This window comes from Rhipicephalus sanguineus, chromosome 3 (genome assembly GCF_013339695.2).
Source record: "Rhipicephalus sanguineus isolate Rsan-2018 chromosome 3, BIME_Rsan_1.4, whole genome shotgun sequence".
Lineage (NCBI taxonomy): Eukaryota > Metazoa > Arthropoda > Arachnida > Ixodida > Ixodidae > Rhipicephalus > Rhipicephalus sanguineus.
In genome coordinates this window covers 58,808,216-58,829,772 of record NC_051178.1, presented here as the reverse complement: position 1 = coordinate 58,829,772, position 21,557 = coordinate 58,808,216, and the positions used below count along the sequence as shown (strand labels likewise).

General features: G+C 45.2%; 1 protein-coding gene across 1 annotated transcript in view; it reads left to right on the top strand.

Annotated features, from left to right (window-relative positions):
• The first annotated feature begins 3,092 nt into the window (after positions 1 to 3,092).
• The window catches only part of LOC119384941 (uncharacterized), a 47,841-nt gene continuing 29,376 nt past the window's right edge, over positions 3,093 to 21,557 (top strand). The window contains exon 1 of the mRNA XM_037652556.2: positions 3,093 to 3,132. Within this exon, the coding sequence (XP_037508484.2) occupies positions 3,093 to 3,132 (40 nt within the window). The remainder of the gene's footprint in view (positions 3,133 to 21,557) is intronic.

The window sequence follows — 21,557 nt, the reverse complement described above, 5'->3', positions numbered from 1 at the left end:
GCGTTCCTCTTCGCGTTCCACGACGCGAGGTCGGTAGCATGCCCAAAGAACGCCAACGGAACGCGATCGTGCAAGTGCTCCGGCTTCGCATTGCCTCATTATGCACTTTAGCGGGAAATGGTGTAATTTTTTCTGATTATAAACACGCAGACATCCGAAGGGTTTACTTCTGTGCAGGGCTGGTCGGAGATACCGTGCCGTTTTCCCGTGATAGAGTATAGACAGTACTGATGTTTTCACAGTAATGACATTTATGATCTCAAATCAACAGTGGAGAGCGTGAAAGGCACCAAGGTTGCGCTGAAATTTACTACCATAACCATTCCACATGAGTTAATTCGATGTTTCTTTATCTATTCTTTTTTTCTTCCTGACGTTCCTTGGCTTAACCTGTAACGTATAAGCGACATTGGAACTAAGGAATAGAAAACCAACGCTATTGCGACCACATGCCAGGATGGAAGGGTTTGTGATGAAATGACGTTGTTCAGAACCTGCATACAACAAATTTGCATATGGAGCTGAGCGTGTATTCAGAAAAACGTATTACGTTAAAAACGTTCGCCACTTATTATTTCAGCTTTGACAGACATATCATTTGCGAAGCCCGCCGGCCGATGTCGGTGAGTTCTTACGAACGAGAAGCTCTGCGAACTCAGCACTTTGTCTCGAGCACCGCGTCTGCAAAGATGTAAATCATCACCGTAGCGACAAAAAAAGCACAGGGTCCCTTACGCAATTGCCTAAGACGAATCGAAGGCGAAAGCCATATCTTGTTCGTTTTCTTCTCAGTCGACATTGAGCCTCCGCCGCCCCCTCCGAAAGCTTTCTGCACCCAACGCGATTTTGCCTCCGGGATCGGAGGCATTGCAAGCTTTCTGCAACTATACTGGTGTTGCACTTCTTCTGTAGTCGGCTCACCCTTGGCCAAGCGACGATGTCTTGCGATGACGTCATCATGTGACGTCAAGTTGTGTGACGGCATTGTGAGATCGTGATGACGTCATAATGACGTCATCAAGCGATGATTCTTTGCGCCAATCGTGTTGACACCGACGCCGGCGGTCAATTTTAGCGTTTGATAAGGCATCTAATGCTTTCGCTTTAAAAATAGTGGTGTTAATTTTCTCGTATTTTATCCATGCTAAAACATTCCAGTCCGTTTTCCTTGTCTTTATACGAATTTTAATATTGCAATTTCAAACGGATAAAAAGATCAAAGTTTTGCCATTTCCGTCATTCCACACTGTTGTTACCCTCAATATTATTTTCATTATTTCGAAGTTCTTTATTTCTCCTCTTTTATGGAATGCTGACTATTCCATTACACATTACTTCATTTTGTTTATGATCCGCTGCTCTCGTATTTTTTGGAATGGTATCACATCTGCCTGCTTTTAGCCTGATGACGACGTGACATTGTGCAATTGTCGGAGTAACTACTATCACCATCACGGTAGCTCAGTGGCCGCCAAGAGGAAGACGACGAAGGGCACCGACCTACCAAAATTTGTAGCAAATGCAGTTCTATATAAGGAATCCCGAATCCCATCTTTGCACACTCGATTCAAAATATTAACAGTTCAAACATTCTTAAGGCTCTATGAATCCCCGATAAGACGAGACCAATATGTATTTATAAGCCAGCCAGAACTGTTTTTTAATGTCTCGTGGACTCGGTTCCACACCCCACAGGTGATTCTTACACAGCGGCTATTGGACCCATTAAAGATAAACCTTAATGATATAATGGTAATGAATAATAGATTGAGTTCATTGGCGATATCATATGATGATATATTCCCTAACAACGCGAAGTTACTTCCTTGGAATGTACTGAATGGACTTTTTCAAGATCACTTAAATCAGATTAGTACGACTGTTGTGATAGCAACTGATGCTTCGCAGTGTGAGGAAAAGGCCGGTGTTGGAATTTTTTCCACACACCTAGACTGGTCCTTTTCTGTAAGACTCCCTGATCATACACCAATATTTTTGGCTGAATTCTTAGCTGTCATTTTGGCCCTGCGTAAACTTCCCGTCTCCATAACTTCAGTGGCTATAGTAACCGATTCATTATCATTGTGTTCTGCTTTAACAACACCAGCTGAATCACATACTCTGAGATTATTGCGCGCACTGGGTCCACAGCATTTGCGAAACCTGCGGTTAGTTTGGGTTCCGGGGCATAAAGGAATAGTATTGAATGAAGTTGCGGACACTTTGGCAAAGGCTTCCCTTGCAGGCCCAGTCCTTGATCTACTTCCAGTTACGGCGTTCGTCGCTGCGGCCAGATTTAGAAAGTACGCTTTATCATTGCTTACACCTAGTCTCGCTTCATCACCAGATTTTCAACACCTTCAGTACCCTTGGAGCAGAAAATGGTGCAAAACAAGGCAGATAGAAGTAGCAATGACAAGATTGCGCTGTAGGATCCCAACTCTTAATTTATACATGCACAGAGCTGGTCTGGCGATCTCTCCTACATGCTCCTTTTGCAATGAGGCAGAAACAATCGAACATTTCTTGCTGGAATGCCGACGTTTTTCCTCTCTCAGAAAACGAACAATTGAAATTGTAATGCGGCACCTTGATCTGCCAGTTACTTCAACTATACTGTTATCATTTGGGGCTTCTGTGCTGGGGCACTCGGACGGGAATATATGCAGTGCTATTGAGAAATTCATATGCGAATCAAATCGTCTTATTCGACACATCAACCGCTAATAATTTTTAAAATTTTCATAATGACATAAACAATTTGGCCATTTGGGAGGTTATGCAACACGGTCTAATCAAAAACTAAAAATCATTAAAAAAGAACAAGACGCTTCATTCTAATTGATACAGTAACGTCTTTTAGCTCTTAAAATTTTCAGACTTTATGATCCGCCCGACTCTTGGCCGATCCCCCTGAGTGGGTAGGTGCCATCATCCAAGGAGCATCATCATCATCATCATCATCATTAGCTGCTTCGAGCGAGGTGGTGTCAGGGCCGAGGCGACGCTGCAGCGCGCGATGCCTTGCTGGGAAGACCGCTGTCGTCGCGAGACGTGACTCCTCGTAAGCCGCTGCTCTGCCCGGCCTAAACATGAGCGACAGTCCGGAAGAGGACAGCGCCGAGGAGCAGGGTGAGCTATCTGCGCAGCACGTCGCTCATTGTGCTCGTCTTCACGGGCACCATACGTACCTTGAGGCATGCGACGTCACCCGACAAACGGCTCTCCAAGCGGTGGCAAAGATAACTTCGCTTTGAACGGAGTTTCCTTCAAACTAACACTACAGCAGTATAGGCAACTAACAGTATAGCATAGCTAATGAAACTATCGGTAATCAACCTGAGCGTGAAAAATACGATGCAGCCAGTTTAGCACAAAGCGCTAAAGTCGCGCTAAGGCTCACGAACATCCGAGGGGCGCTGCGGTAAGACTTCCCCCCCCCCTCGATAGTCAACACTGCGCATTTATATGCCTGAGTTATTCACGCACGCGTTGTGACAGCGAGAGTTTGCAGCCTCCAGCTGAAGAATGTTTGTCTGTCTTTACTAGCGTGACACCAGGCTTATAATTTAAGTAGTACGAGAGTACTTCAGTATATCCAGCCGAGAAAACTATAGCAATCATACTTAATCCGGTTGTTTATCGCACTATTGCTTGCAATTCTTGACCTTTTGGCGAATGACTACACTTCTTTTTAAATTTTGGTATGTTGCATCTAGCATTCTGCGGCTAACTTTAATGACTTTAACTGATCACATCGTCTGTCCCATGACCTGGCGCTCTTTGGCCATCATTGGCCCTTGCGCCATGAAATACCATATATCATCATCATTTAATGACTTTTAAAAAGGCGTCTTTAAAATGAAAAGCCGTTTCTCTAGGCTATATACAGGTGTCTGTACATTGCTCGTCTGGAAGGTCCTTTTATGGAACAATTTCTTAGTAAATGATATGCTGCATCATTAACAAAAAAAAAATTCAAAAATATTGATGTCTTAAGAAGAGATCGTGCAACACAGGTTTGGATGCAATATATAAAAACAACCACCGCTTAGGGATTATTTACATGTTAAAGTCCACACGGATATGGCTGTTTGCTTAAATGTAAATTTCATTGCTTGCATACAATTCGGTAATAGAAAGAAAGACTGCTGAGGGCTTCTTTGTAGTTGAAGTTTCTGTGGCGATGTTTACCAATATATCACGTTTAAAGGCATGCAATAGCTGACCCACTGGGCGCGAACACGGCTTTAATTCCATTTCGCTCGGTGTGCGCGAGAAGAATTGGGCCATGATTGATTTTCCGGCCCGGATGTCGTAATATACGGCAGCATGTTTACACAGATATAATCCCATCTATAGAGAAACGCGCGCGCGGCATTCATCGAATGAAACGTAATATTGCGGACACTGTTTACACGCTGCACGTATTGTTAACCTTGGAAACGTGTTACATGAGGTAACAAAATAACACGCGTATCGGACACAAACCTTGAGAACTTACCCGTAACCTCACGATCATGCGCGCAACGAATACCTTTATTACAGAAGATCGAGCTATCCGCGACCACGTCCCTTTCTGCTAGCGGCGCACGCAAGCCACGCACGCAAACCACGCACAAGCGCACCCTGCTAACGAACAAGCATACATTACGCGCCCTGGGTAACATTTGTGTTTTATGTTTATTCAGAGCACTTCACGTCGATCCTTCCACATGACACTCTGATCGGCTGCTGCAAAATACGTCTGTATTTTTATCCACATGGCTACAGTCTGTCCCAAAATGAAGCCCCTCGCCGACGGGTGATAATAATATCTCGGGGTTTTACGTCCCAAAACCACGACATGATTGTGAGAGACGCCGTAGTGGAGGGCTCCGAAAATTTTGACCATCTGCTGTTCCTTAACGCGCGCGTAAATCAAAGTACACGGGCCTGCTTCGAATCAGCAGTCGAGTACCATAACGACTAGACCACCGGGGCGGGTAGTCTCGCCGACTGGTAACTTGCTAATTGAAACGCACAGGGAGGAATTTTATATAACGCTTTGAAGCGCCTCTATTGCTGAATTATTAAACGTAATGTAAATTGTTCTCCACGAAGGAGCAACAGAGCTAGCGCACGAGACCGCATATTGCCACGCTAGGTTCTTATTCCATATAAAAGCAATATTTTCAGTATTATTTTTGTAGTGAAATATTGTTGCCTTCCTTCAACATTATTTGAAGAAACATCAGAATATCACGTATAGCTCACGCATATTTCGCGCAGAAATGAAGGCGCTTTAATTTTTCGTAAACGTTGCCTCTGAATATACATTTCTAGATCGCGCAAGAGTGGCTATCGTGAAAAGCGTTATCGCTTTTCAAGTCCATTTTTAACACGTGTTGTTAATCACGAACACGAGAAACTCTCTTTTAATATTTACATCCATTAAAAGATGAAGATGACTGTTTCCATTCTCTCTTAGAAAGCACCCCTCTCCTGGTCTGTTAAAATGTTGACGTTACACCTTCGATACTTATGCTAATTTACCCACTATGAAGTAAGGTTAGTGTTTCAGTTTCGTAGTATATGGCAGAACAATCGTTTTGGTTGAGCAAGTGTTGATTTCCTCAAATGATTATGACAGGAAGGTGGTTACGCCAGTTTTATGCAATGCGATATGCATCCGGTTGACCTCAAGGATGAACGATATGCGGGATCGCTTCCGAGTTCAATTTTTTAAAAAAATTGACAAGCAATTCGCATTGTGCACTAGGGCTCTCACGTGCACACTTTAAGTAAGACAAATAAAGAAAATATATAACAAAACTAGCAGGAGCGTACCCAGAATTTATTTTCGGTTGGCGGGCTTAGGAAAATTCAACCCCCCCCCCCCCCCTTATAGTCAACGGCACTCACGATCAACGTACGCTGGTAACATGCACAGATAAGGCGTTCAAACCAGGCAGTGGAGTAACAAAAGATAATTTTAGTATTTGAACGCGAAAGAAGAAGCATTGATAGCGATAATGGAGATGCGCGTAGCACTTGGAGCCATCGCACAGTGTTATGAGGGAGAGGTGTCCCGTGGCGCTATCTAACGTCAGCGCCGCGTTGACAAAGTTTGATTTACGTGCGGAGGGTGTTGTATGGCGGGGCCCGCTCCCATGTGTTTTGATATGTATGGGCTTTAAATCATGGCCTGTTGTAGCGACAGTTTGTGACGCGAAAGGCTGTATGATTTAATTTTCTCGCGCTTCGGGACCAAACTTCGCGTTTTTTTTTTCATTTCGTTTGTTTGCGCTAAATTCTGTTCCCTACCGCAAATATGCACCGTGGGTATCGACCGCGGCGATATAGCTACTCCAAAACACTAGCGCTCGTTAAGAAGAACAAGGAGGAAAAAAAAGAACGAGAAACAGTGGATGGCTTTACCATAGGACGTGACCCGTAGCAATGATAAATTTGTCGTGGGATTGGTGTATATTACTGCCAATCTGCAAACCAAAGCAATTAACGACAATACGCGAAGATAACAGGACGTGAAGCAAGGGTGTTTCTTTTTTGTGTGTGTGAGCGCGTGTGCGAGCAGCCACAATTTTCCTTTATTTTTTTTTTTTGTTGCTGATTCTAAGCACGGATCTATTTCAGCTACGCCAGTTTTATACCATACAGAATGTAAACACGCAACTGTCGTTGCGGCAAGTACATGAACACGGTATCGCAGCTTAGTGGAATATTGCTTTAGAATTGAGTTATAATGAAAGAGAGTCATTTTCAAGGGGTGGAGTTATTTTTGGTGGCCCCGTCTTTTGCTGATCTGTTGGTTCACTCGGACCGTGGTATTTACCCGTTTAATGTTTAGATGTTGCTTATGTTGATAACTCCACCATGTAAGCCTCCAGTGGTCTTCTTGTTTAACCTTTACCTGTAACTTCACTAGACCGAAAAAAAAATGATCCCAAGCAATATTATGCTTCCTATATCTTCTCTATTAAAGCAACTGTAAACTGGTCTATATCTACAAAGCCCTGCTCTGTTAGCGTCCTGTAGGTGTGTAGGCCTAGTTCATCTTTCGCAAACAGGTAGCGGACAGTGGCGGAAAATTGTGCATTCTTGACCTTGATCAGCTTCAATGCAGCTTTCTGCTGTTAGTACTGTGAGCATAAGAACACGAATGATCACGAAACTGGAACAGACACAGCCATCAGTTGAGAATACGCATTCCACCCCCCTCCTACCGCCTCGTTCGTTTTGCTGTTGCAGTGTATGATGGGAAAATAGCGGTCATGCGTAGTAAATAAGCTATGCGTATTACGAAAAAATTTCGCATTATAAATTACGAAAATTGCGCTTTTGGGGAGACAGGGAGGGAGGGGGGAAGAGGGATTGTGAACTTAAAGGGACTGTCTACCGTCCTTCGTCGCTTTTCTGTTTTGAACCGCAAGAGAAAGCGTACCGTATGAAGTGTCCAAGAAATTGGAAAGTGAGTAGAAATTTTTATAACAGAATTTTTCTATCTGCGTTCGGTCTTCTTCCATGGGTGACCAGCGCTGGATAGGTGGCGCGCCGAAAAAATTCGGCAGATCCCACGCACTGTGGGAATCGATGTAATGCGAAGCAGCCAGCAAAGAGCTGCATACATCGCCTTGTTTGTCTTTGAGCCAAATGAAATCATTCATGCCATGGCATCTAGTCCACCATATATCGCATGTTTGCCATGCACGCATGCATGCACAATCTAGTGTACACCATGCCAATGAAACGCATATTCTGGTATATAAATGCGTGACCTGTCGTTTATGTTCATCACGTACGCACTCGTGTCATGCCATACCAATTTTGGTATATATCACGTTAACAAAACGGCCGGAAGCGCACCATGACAGTGGCATGTAAATCATACCGTACATGACATGCATAACATGATTCGCATGTTAAGACCTCTCATTTATGTTCGTCATACAGTCACATCGCGCAATACCAATTTTGGTGTATATAGAAGGAGCGAAATGGCCGCGAGTGCACCGTGAGTAGAGCATGTAAATCATGACATAAATGGCATGCATGTCATAGTTTTCATGTTACCACCTGTTATTCATGTTCTTCATACAGTCACATCGCGCAATACCAATTTTGGTGCATATCAGTCTAGCGAAACGGCCACGAGTGCGCCATGAGCATGGCATGTAAATCATGTCGTACATTTCATGCTACCCACCTAATTTTTCAAAAATTAGGTGGGTAGATGAGATTAAGAAGTTTGCAGGTGTAACGTGGCAGCAGAAAGCACAGGACCGAGTTGATTGGCGGAACATGGGAGAGGCCTTTGCCCTGCAGTGGGCGTAGACAGGCTGATGATGATGATGATGATGATGATGATGATTATCATGTTACCACCTTTCATTTACGTTCGTCATGCAGTGGCGTCGCGCAATACCAATTTTGGTGTATACCAAGCTAGCGAAACGGCCGGGAATGCACCATGAGCGCGACATGTAAATCGTGTCGTGCATGTCATGCATGTCATGATTTTCATGTTACCACGTCTCATTTACGTTCGTCATACAGTCGCTTCGCGCAATACCAATTTTGGTGTACATCGAGGTAGCGAAGCGGCCGCGAATGCATCATGAGCGTGGCAATTAAATCATGACATACATGACATGCATGTAATGTTTTTCATCTTAACAACTGTTATTCATGTTCTTCATATAGTCACATCACGCAATACCAATTTTGGTGTATGTCAATCTACTAAAACGGCCGCTAGCGCATCATGAGCGTGGCATGCAAATCAGGTCGTACATGACTTGCATGTCATGATTTTCATGTTACCACGTCTCACTTACGTTCGTCATACAGTCGTGTCGCGCAATACCAATTTTGGTGTATATCATGCAAGCGAAACGGACCCGAATGCACCATGAGCGTGGCATGTAAATCATGACATACATGTCATGGATGTCATGGTTATCATGCAACCACCTTTTATTCATGTTCTTCATGAATTCACATCGCACAATACCAATTTTGGGGTATATCAATCTAGCGAAACGACCGCGAGTGCGCCATGAGCGTGGCATGTAAATCATGTCATACATGACATGCATATCATGATTTTCATGTTACCACGTGTCATTTATGCTCGCCATACAGAAATGTCTCGTTATACCAGTTTTCGTATGTATCCCTTCATTTAAACGGCCGCGAGCCCCCCGAGACCATGTCATGTAAATCATGCTGCATATGACATGCGCGTCATGATTTGCATGTTAGGACCTGTCATTATGTTCGTCATGAACTCCTGTCACACCGTACCAATTTTGGTATATATGAAATTAACCGAACGGCCGCAAGAGCCCAAAGGCCATGGAATGTAAATCATGCTGTTCATGACATGCGTGTCATGATTTTCATGATATGGCCCGTTATTTATGTTCGTAATAAGGCCATGTTATGACACACCAATTTTGGTATACATCCGATTAACGAAACGGCCAGGAGAGCACAAAGTCGTAGGCGGCTAGATAGATAGATAGATAGATAGATAGATAGATAGATAGATAGATAGATAGATAGATAGATAGATAGATAGATAGATAGATAGATACGCTCAAAGTCGCAGAAGTTCGCTAAGAAATGCTTCGCATGTAAAAGGGCGCCTGGCGGGGAGTCGCGACATAACTTAGCCGCTCGCATGGCCTCCGCGCCGCCGGCTGATCTCGGAGGCCATGCCGCTCGCGCTCAGACGACCGGCCGCACCGTACCGCGGTGAGCGCACGCGTGTGCGCTGTTCCCGTGCTTCATTTTGGCGCGAACAGCTCGAGCAGCCATTGCGCCAATATTACTGCTCTATGGTTTAGAAAAAAATAACTTGGTCTAAAAGCTACTTTCTCAAGAAAGCACTGGAAAACGGAGAAAAGCCCTGCAAAGCAGACTACGTCTGTGCATACGGCTTCGAAGAGACAGTGCTGTGCCGTGGTGGCGACTCCGTCGTCACCATTTTCTGGTTGCGTCATGAGATTTGTGTCAAGCCAGTGCAGGCTCACAAGCCTCCATTGATAAGTACGTGCTGCGTCGCTACCAACTGCCCACTATACTGCAGTAAAAAAAAAAAAGTAAGAGGCAAGTGGTAGCTACGTCAACGTTTTTCTGCCGTGGTATGTATGCCCAGCCCGCGGTATGTGTGCACGCGGACGTTGATCAAGCAAACCACCGTGCTAGCATAGCATATGGTGTCGCGCTGTTATGGTCGAGGGCGCGGGATAGATTCCCAGCCACGGTGCCGCATTTCGATGGGGTTGAAATACAAAGAACACCCGCATACTGAGATTTATATGCACATTTAGGAACCCCAAGTTGTCAAAATTAATCCTGATTCCCACTATACGGCGTGCCTCATTATCATACCTTGTTTGGCACGTAAAATGCCAGCAATTGTCGATGTTGATCAAACACGTTTATTCTAAGCATACACAGGAAACGAAAAAACTAACACAGTGCGTTAGGCGAATTAAACTGCAAGTAAAAATCCAAGACATTTGACCCTTTTCTAGCGAGGCATAAATTGCGATGTCACTTATTCGCCGCGGCAGCCAATGCACGAAGAAGCTTTACCCCCGCATCGGCTGACTCCAGAAAGCTACGCTTCGAGTAGTCCACTGCGTTGTTCGTGACAACAACTCTGTCTGTAGCACAAGTGAAGTTCAACGGAGGCATCCATCGCGGTGCGTATTTCTCATAGCAGTTCAGCGGCTTCGGCGAAAGAGCCCCCGTACGCATTTCGTAGACAGACAGCTTTCCTTCCGCTAAGCTGTTTGCAAATAATGTAGAATACCTGCCTATCGTATCATATTGTCACGACTAAAAGCCGGCAGACTGACAGAGGACAACGAAGTGAGGAGCACGAGCAGCAACCACGGTCTCTCTCTGAGGAAGACGACGTTGAAGCGTCTGCTCTTTTGATCTGTCAATACGGACCTTGTTTTCCTTGTCGCACCGTGATCCCGTGTCCTGTTCTTTCCGCGTTGCGACAATATTCACTGCACGCGGTGGCATCAGAAGGAGCTTGGTGGTGGTCAGATGAAAACATTATTACATATGCCGCATGCTGCATAATATGTCCGTTTTATTTACGACAAAACACCGATTAAGTTCTGCTCATTGGCCCCGGTTTCCACTGGTGGCCCTCACTATCGAATAAATCTTGCAGACACACTCAATTCCGTTTAGAAACCAGCCCGACGCCACAAGACAGGAGAGCAAGAGCAGGACATACTGTGCTCGCCTGATTGCCGGGATGCAACGCCACATCCGTTCCTATTCTTATGTTTTAGAGTTTTAGAAGGAAACTCATAGAAGGATACGTCCTCCCTCATTTCTACGTATTGTGGCACTTGAATGCGCAACAGTACCGACAAGACAGGAGAGCAAGAGCAGGACATACTGTGCTCGCCTGATTGCCGGGATGCAACGCCACATCCGTTCCTATTCTTATGTTTTAGAGTTTTAGAAGGAAACTCATAGAAGGATACGTCCTCCCTCATTTCTACGTATTGTGGCACTTGAATGCGCAACAGTACCGACAAGACAGGAGAGCAAGAGCAGGACATACTGTGCTCGCCTGATTGCCGGGATGCAACGCCACATCCGTTCCTATTCTTATGTTTTAGAGTTTTAGAAGGAAACTCATAGAAGGATACGTCCTCCCTCATTTCTACGTATTGTGGCACTTGAAAGCGCAACAGTACCGACAAGACAGGAGAGCAAGAGCAGGACATACTGTGCTCGCCTGATTGCCGGGATGCAACGCCACATCCGTTCCTATTCTTATGTTTTAGAGTTTTAGAAGGAAACTCATAGAAGGATACGTCCTCCCTCATTTCTACGTATTGTGGCACTTGAAATGCGCAACAGTACCGACAAGACAGGAGAGCAAGAGCAGGACATACTGTGCTCGCCTGATTGCCGGGATGCAACGCCACATCCGTTCCTATTCTTATGTTTTAGAGTTTTAGAAGGAAACTCATAGAAGGATACGTCCTCCCTCATTTCTACGTATTGTGGCACTTGAATGCGCAACAGTACCGACAAGACAGGAGAGCAAGAGCAGGACATACTGTGCTCGCCTGATTGCCGGGATGCAACGCCACATCCGTTCCTATTCTTATGTTTTAGAGTTTTAGAAGGAAACTCATAGAAGGATACGTCCTCCCTCATTTCTACGTATTGTGGCACTTGAAATGCGCAACAGTACCGACAAGACAGGAGAGCAAGAGCAGGACATACTGTGCTCGCCTGATTGCCGGGATGCAACGCCACATCCGTTCCTATTCTTATGTTTTAGAGTTTTAGAAGGAAACTCATAGAAGGATACGTCCTCCCTCATTTCTACGTATTGTGGCACTTGAATGCGCAACAGTACCGACAAGACAGGAGAGCAAGAGCAGGACATACTGTGCTCGCCTGATTGCCGGGATGCAACGCCACATCCGTTCCTATTCTTATGTTTTAGAGTTTTAGAAGGAAACTCATAGAAGGATACGTCCTCCCTCATTTCTACGTATTGTGGCACTTGAATGCGCAACAGTACCGACAAGACAGGAGAGCAAGAGCAGGACATACTGTGCTCGCCTGATTGCCGGGATGCAACGCCACATCCGTTCCTATTCTTATGTTTTAGAGTTTTAGAAGGAAACTCATAGAAGGATACGTCCTCCCTCATTTCTACGTATTGTGGCACTTGAATGCGCAACAGTACCGCCAGCGTCCTTTAGTTTTGTTTCGGCGATGCGCGCTCGTATCGCCTCAACCAGTCAGCACTCTCGTCCGCGGGAGCGGCTGGAGTATGCCCGCTTTGACCGCCAGAGCGGACGCTGCCCACACCGCGGAAACTCCAGCGCTGGTTCCCTCCCTATTGGCGTGAAACATGCCCACAACACTGGTTGGTGGACGCGATGACGATTGTAGTGCCAGAAAAAATAAAAGCGGAAGCCCATGTGATTTCTGTAGGATTACTTTATTTTCGCTGAACACTATTTGTGACGAATGTCACAGTCGTTTTCAGTGCGCTAGCGGTTAAATGAAGCCTTATTATACGATTACAGAACACTTGTTTTGCTGTAAGCGCAGTCTATGCGTTTATTTTAGCACTGCTGCCAGTAAATCGAAGCCAAGTCGCTTCATCAAAAAGAGACAATAAATGCGCGCCTTCACAGCGCAGCGCATGTAAGACATCCTAACAACAATACAGCGGCACGGTACGACCAGCGCAGATACCCACATGGCATAGCGCATGATTTGAAGCAGATGAAATCGAAGACAGCGCCGCAAGCAGCGCCACCGGGTGCCTCTTTGGATGCGTGAGAAAAAAAAAGCAAAAAAAATACTGTCTGACGCAACCGAAAGGTGCCTGAAGTGCACAAAATGCAATTTAATGTTATACTTCTTTGTTTTTAAGCAAAATGAGTCTACCTGCGAGGATTTCTTGTCATACCAGTAGATTGAACCACATCGCCGTTGGGTGACGCAAGCGGTCATTCTTTCACGATTTTCAACATCAAATTAAAACTATAATGCCTTTTTTATGAGGCAAAAGCATTCTCGTTGCCGCCGATGTGACGAACCATCTTATTATTTTCAGCACAATCAGAAACATTTTTCCGAGCGTAGACAGTCCCTTTAGGAAGCGTCATACTCCGCTAAGCTCCCTGACATACCTACGGGCGACGCCATACACTTGTGGATACGTACACTTGCATTCCTACATTTGTGGCAAACAATAAGTAGCTACATCCATTTTAACCTTGGCTTGTTTCTTTTCCAGGATTGCGCACCAGGTGGCAAGACGAGTCTACCGCGGTGAGTGAGTGGAGTAGTCTACATAGCACCTGGTAAAGGAAATCCATAGGACAAAACGGCGTCAATTAACGCGTCGCTAGAGAAGTCATTCTCACGTCCAGTTTTTGTCTTAGGATAAACATTTTTTCTTCCTCAATTCGATTACTACCCCAATAAGCAATATGTAGCTTACGATTTACAATACAATAGCTAATTTGCGTAGAAAGGAGGCCTGAAATTACTTTTACAGAATGCATATTGTGAAATTCGCAAACAATAATTACACCAGCTCCCGCTAAAGGGGACCATGAGGCGATGCGAAGCCGGAGCACTTGCACGATCGCGTTCCGTTGGCGTTCGTTGGGCATGCTACCGACCTCGGGCATGCTACCGACCTCGCGTCGTGGAACGCGAAGAGGAACGCTACGCGCGTCGTGTCTTCCCTCTAGCCTGGCCGTTAATTTTTACAGGTCGAGCGGGGAACGCGGCGACAGGCGCGGGAGAGGGGGGAGCGTAGGAGTGGAGAGAGAAGGGGAGGCGACGCGCATGCGCTTGCGCTCATCGCGGCGTTTCGCAGGAGAGAATGAGGCGCGCGAGGGGGGGGAATGGAGAGGGGAGAGGCGGCGGGGAGAGGGGAGGGAAGGAGGTGTGTGGAGAGGGTTTGCGCATGCGCAGTAAGGGTGGTCACGCCGCACACCACCACCGGATTGACTCCGCCATAAGATGCTTCGCATCCAAAAGCTGCACTTCAATTTTTCTGCAGTCTATAAAAAAATATTCAGTAGTTCTATTGAAATTTGCAGACAATATAGCTTGTATGTCGCCTCGTCAAAGGGCCGTTTTGTTGTGGTTGCGTTTTATTTGATAAGAGTATTGCGGCTGCTTCTGAAAAATACTCTCTTACGGCTAGCAGATATACAACGCGACAATGTAACAATTATTTGGAGCCCCTCAGAAACATCTCCATACCCGTTTTATCAGTTTTACAGGAAAGAGTCTTATTGAACATGCGGTGCGTGCGCGGCTGCAATCATATTGCATCATTTGAACTGCTTGAATCAACAACCTGCTATTGAGTTAGATTAGTGTAATGTTTTATAAGTAGCAGAGTAATCGGTCACTTTTGAGCTCACACGTCTAAACTGCCAAATTTAAGCCGAGAAGTAACGGTGTAACTTCTACTGATTAAAAAAGTTCTTTGCGCAGTCACGTAATATTCATCCTCTAAATTTCGAACGAAATTCATTGTTGCTCCCGTCGAACCTCGAGAGCTCAGTTTTGGTAGCGCTGATGAGTATTTTTCGAAATTCCAATGAATTTTGGCTCAATTTGAAGGCGTAATTCATGAAACAATATTTGGTCCTATACGTGCAATTCTTTATTATGCCTGACTTCAGTACACAATTGAGACATGTTCTAATGCAGTTGACTATAGCCTAATAAAGTTAAATGAAACGGCCATTTTAATCAAGTGTACTGCGCGCATAGAGTTTCAAACAAATAGTTCAGTGCTCTAGGACGTTCGTTTCTCGATTTTGAAGTTGTTTCGTACAGCACTGAAAACGTTTGTACATGGAGATCATATGTTCGCATACAGGCACAAGTGAACCTATACAAAGCAACGGCAAAAATTTCGAGGTTGCAATCTTGACGCCATCTCCGGGCAGGAATCAATCGGAAGGCGATATTACAGTAGTCACTAGGTTATGTGCGAGTCCTCTGTCCATAAAATTAGTCAACTGCACGTGTTAATTTACACTCCTCAATGGTATTCACCGGCTACGTATTACCCCGCTATATATATATATATATATCCCGGAACATGCACCTCCGCTGGCTACTTCAATGAACGGAGGGTACACTTGAAGCATGACGCTTTTTCGGTGTCTCGTTTTGACGTCTCTTAACACTAGCACGGTTTTTATTAATACTGCTTTGTGAGCCCCATGTACCTCACTTCGCGCCCTTTTTTGCCTAGAGCTTACACATACATAATGTTACATAGGGAGGCGCCTATTAAACAAATGTACAAACGTTTAACTTCGAGCTGCGCTGTTTTCTTCTTCCCTGTGTAGTGGATGTGCCCAGCCTGCAGAAACTCTACGGTAAGCTGAGGAATGACTTCTGCAAATTTGAAGCAAGAGTGTGCGAACAGTAACGTTCGGCAGAGTATGAGCATTTAAACGTATACGAGTTTAGAGCAAGTGATTATCCGGGATCACTCGGGTCTCGAAACTAGGCTTCCTTATGCGTAACTTCCTCTTCGCTCGTCGAAACATGCGCAAAAAGTGATGGGGTTGATGACGATACTTCTGTAGACCTCAGTTAACTACTTCATTGCAAGCATTAGAGATCGAGTCTAAACCCTGAACTTCGACTGAACGTATGTTGCATCAGCAGTGCCTAGACGACACGCACACGAAACTTATTCGTTCATAGTTCTGATAACTAAATACAGTTCTTATTTGCGAGGCATTGGCCTATTAGCCAATATATACAAAGCTCCATTTCTCCTAATAGCGTATCTTCAGCGGTTGGCGATGGACTGAACGGTGTCCGCGATAGAGAGCAAAGTGGTAAAGGTTAATGATTAGCGACCAGATTTTAGGCAAATGCCTATTTCGTTCCTTGCGCTCCTGTTGCCGCACTTTGATATATGAGCATAGATTAGAGTTTCAGAAGGTCTCTTATAATGTTTTTATAGTGTGTATAAATGCCTATTCTGACGTTTGTGCCTAAATGCCTACAAATGTATACAAATGCCTATTTTCAAAATGGGCGCTTGTATAAGCATTATTTAGCCTAAAGTTTCGTATTCGTGCGCAGTTCGAAACCATTAATCATATTACCGAGCAACGTTGAGTGTTGGTAAGTCGATGTTCAATGCCTAGTCCTCTGATTCAACCAACTACCGCAAGACAGCCGCTAGCAGCAGTGATGCGGGACGCGGCGGCCAGCATACGCCGCCGCGCCGACATGGCGAGAGCGGTTGACGAATGTGACACCGCTAAGAGCGTCAGGGCAAAGTGAAGAGCAAGAGAAGAAAGAAAAATGTGTTGTACACGCGGCTTTTGTTTTGTTTGTAATTGGCATTTTAAGGTGTTCACCGCCAGGGGAGAAATTGGTTATAGATGATTTGACCCGTCCATTAGGAGGCATCCCTCCCTTGTGGTCTTTTGGCAGTCTGGCTACCTGCTCTTGATCTTCCCTTCTCAGTCATGCCGAAAAGAAAGGCACTCAGGAGTGTTGATTCGACAGTGGACACTTGACTCACCATGCTACAGAACGAAAGGAGAGACAGTGTTCTGCGTACGGTGCGCGACAAGGAACAATTGCACGGCCATGTTCAACTGTTGGCGCATGCATCAACTTACACAATAACATTTTTTGTTTCCCTGCCGCAGATACAGGTCGCGCATGTCCTCGTTAGAATTTTTTTTGCATTTATGTAAACATTTATTGTGCCTATATTTGCGATGTTTGAGGCCTAAAATGTTGTTTTGTCTGCCTGTTTTTGGCGTCTTAAACGCACTTTTTTATTGCCTCAAAATTCGGCCTCTGATAACGACGGTATGCAAATAGTTCGATCGTGGCAGCTATGCACGTAAGAACATTATTGGCGCATGCATTCCCGCGTTTATACAACATATCTTGCTTAAGAACGCTTTCTCTTTGGTCCAAGATGTGTGTTGACGCCATTCATGATATGAAATGCTCTTATTCGGCACCGACCAAACCGCTTTCCCGTCGCATGTGACATCGCGGGATGGGGAGAGGACGCCGCATCAAAAGCTGCGACTCCCCTACACTGTGAATCTATTACAGCATCACAATTTCACCACCAATCGACCGTCTGTTTAGCTAACGCTAAAGGCAGCGCATGAAAGAGCATGACACTAAATCATATAGTGTTATTAATTTGAATTTGAACTTTATTCACACAGTCATTGTCTGGGATGAAGGGGCTAAAGGCAGATGCAACTGCCTGACAAAGCCCCCCCCCCCCTTACCCATACATTTCTCAGGGATGGAAAGCCGCGGTACATGCAGGTAACAATAAAGGAAGGTCAAGACACCATGGTATACAGACGATCAAATGATTAATGAGTTGTTACTCAGCGCCTGTGATGTCGTTACGTGTTCCTTCTTCCTGTCCTGTTTTGTTCGCGCTGTGCGTTTGAAGAATTATGAACGAGCGCTCCCAAAGCAGTCTTGCTGTATTAAATTACTTTGACCTTGTCGTTCGAGTGTGCCGTTTAACGCACACATGAGTCGCGCGGACGCGTTGCACTTATTAGGGAAACTTAATATTGCCTACATAAAACGTAAGGTGATCTTGAAATTACGTATGTTTGGAAATGTTCGCATTCCACTTCTTTGTCCGTTGCATAATCGGTGGTCTTCGTCGGTTGATACTCGGTCTTTGTGTATGCGCTGGGTGCTGAAGTATGGCGATGAGAAGAGCAATGAGAGGCCTAATAATATACTCCACATCATAGCCGCACACTGTTAGAATGGTCAGCAGGAAGCACTTCATGCTCAGGCACACTGGATTAGCCGTATCCCGGAAACATCGATTTGCCGCCAGCTGGAAATGCTTTGACTTAGAGTCACTGTATATGCTACCTTTAGGTAGCAGAGTTGCGCATAGGTCCGGCTAGCAACCACAGCTATGCGGTGAAGTCGCACTTCGTTGTTGCAGGCGACATGCCTACCGGGTCGCCGATTAACCTGTCTGGAGTGTCGAAGACCGGCGATAAACATTGGCTATCGATGGCTAGTGTTAATTCATTTCGCTGCAGCGGCGGCGTCGAGAAATAAAAAAAAATTGGCCCAAGTGGCAGCTTCTCCGCAATGCATGGTTGCTAGCGGTGTTCGAACACAGATGCGCAACTCTGCTACCTACAGGTAGCATATACAGAAACTCTACTTTGACTCACACGGAGGGGTAACCTGGCGGCCGTGCGCCGTATCTCTCTTGAGGTGATCAGTAGATGGCTAACAGCTTCTTGAGTGATCTGCTCCCACAGCTTACTTCGTGTTGAAGCCACATCCAGCAAGAAAAAAGCTACACTCGCTGGATCTGCTGGATCGGCTGTATTCCCTTTCGCCACCATTTTGTAGAGTTAAGTCGTGTCGGAACCTAAAGGAGCTAGCTGCTAACCTTATTTCGCGTAGCATTAGAATTCGTTGCTGCAGCATCATTACTTCGCCGTTGCGGCGAAACTGTGACGTTGATTTTTTTACCGCCTGCAGCTTTGTTGTGTTGAACCAATGGCTCTTGTAGCGGAATTCCCTGTCTTGTTAGGTGAACCAATGGTGAAGAAAAGCTTGCTTTTCTGCGGCGAAAGAAACGCGCCAGTGCGATGAAGTGGGCGAATGGAAGACGTGTAGCATTTTGATCTCAACAACGACTACTCTCATCTGTGTTGCTCACGGCGACTCTACGTGGTGGCATAGCGTATATATGACATTGTACTGCAAAGCAAGATGATGATGGTTTGATTCCGGCCTGAGCTGCTTCATTTCGATGAGGGCAAAATGCAAGAACGGCAGTGAAATGCTACCTAGGTGCACGTAAAATAATGATATTTAGTGAAAATTAGTCCTGCGTACCACACTACTGCATGTTATGTAACGTGCAAGCCACGAAATTTAACTTTACTCTTCGAAAGCTTTTCAGAAAGTAACTGTTAGCTAGGTTATTTACGCGTCCACACCCTACGTGAAAAAGTGCTGAAGAAGGGGATACAAGGAGTTTGCACCGATGCTAAACGTAACGTGGTCAGCATGTTGTTTGTTTTCGCCGAATTTTTCATTTATTTTTATGGTGTACAGACGAGGGTTTTAACTCTTACCATGTCTAGATGGGATAATTAGAATTATTTACACATGCTTCGGATACACTTGAGCTATCCATCTATGCTCTTGCACAGCTCTGGTTATAATGCTTAAGTACTTACGTGTCAAAACCACGATTTGATTGAGGCATGCCGTAATTGGAGACTGCAGGTTGAATGTGACCACCTGGGGCCCTTTAACACCCACCGAATCTAAGTAAACGGGTGTTAGTGCATTTAAGTGTAATCGAAGCCCAGCCGTCGTGCTGGAGTACCGAACCGGCGTACTGGAGCTTAGCAGCAAAAAACCCTGTAGCCGCAAAGCTGCCACTGCGGCTGCTGTCATAATACCGCCGTAGTGTTTTATCTGTGTATATAATTGGATATGCATGACATAACTGGAGATACCATGCACGTGGAAACATGTACGTCGTTATATGAACGGCATTTTTGGCGTGGAATGTCCTGTCGTGACACGCATATGCTTGCATGCATGAGATGACGTCGTTAACATTTTTTCTTGTCCCGGTCCATTTTCCATCACAATGAGATGCAATGTTTAGGCCTTCATATCGACCTTTTCAATGGAGAAGGGGAGCACGTCATTGCAGTAATGTGGCACGGGAGTACAAAAAAAAAAAAATTTGTGAGTGCAGCGCTGTGTGTCTTCCCTTGCATTTTTTTTTGCCTGCGTTTTTTTTTTGCTGCGCCATCTTCCTTCAAAAATCACAGCATATCCACGGAGTGAATGATGATGAGTGGGCGAAGCTGCGGAGGTTCATCGGTAAACCGTGAATCTTCCGTGAATTCTGCCCAGTACATCATCACCGATGTGAGATCGGGCGCGTTTGTACTAAAGGTTCGATGAGTTATGACGACTTGCAGCTCACTTTAATTTTACATGTACGCTGTGAATTTTCATTGTTTAGAAAACCATTGCTTTAGAAAACACCTTGCGTCTTTCGTTAAGCAGCTGGCGTCTTTTTCGTTTTGCTTTAGAAACATCTGGCGTTCTTTCGTTTTGTTTTTACAAAACATCTGGCGTCTTTCGTTGGTTTATTTCATCAATCAACGGCGTTTTGAACAAAATTTTTATTGTTTAATCACGCACAGGAGAAATCTCACCAGGCACTACCTTGGAGGTAAACAATGGCTGCTAATGGGAATGAGAGACAGAAGAAGTCGGCTTTTAGCTAACACTTACACTTCTACAGAGACAGAAGAATTCGGCTTTTAGTTAACGCGCACGCTGCGAATTTTTTATTGTTCAACAACGCACAGGAGAAATCTCCCACCGGCACCACCTTGGAGGTCAAAGGGTAAGACTTGTTACTCACTACTACGAGCACGACGAGGGACGAACGGGTGCCGCCTTAAGGAGCTTCGCCCCTAAAAAACATGGTTGCTCCCTCCATTATAGGGATCGGTATAACACGAAAGTAAAACGTGTCTTTACAGAAGTAGTTGAATGTTTACAGTACATTGATATAGAAGAGCTTGCACAGTGTCTATTACTGTTTGGCAGCTGTACCGCCGTTTAACGTGGATGCACCCACGTTGGCTCTTGGTAGGACATCTCCATCCCGACGACTAACGTCCATGATCAATGATTAAGCAAACCTTTGTAGTAGCTGTAGTAGTTAAAGAGCGTAACCAGAGAAAGTTGTGTGACAGCAAGAAGAGTGTCGCTGAATGGACGCAGAACTTGGGCAAGCGGCGTCCCGCCGCATGTTAAAGAGATATTGAGCACCACGGTGGGACTAGACCTTTAGGTAGCAGAGTTGCGCATAGGTCCGGCTAGCAACCACAGCTATGCGGTGAAGTCGCACTCCGTTTTTGCAGGCGACATGCCTATGCCGTGTCGCCGATTAAACTGTCGGGTGTCGCAGG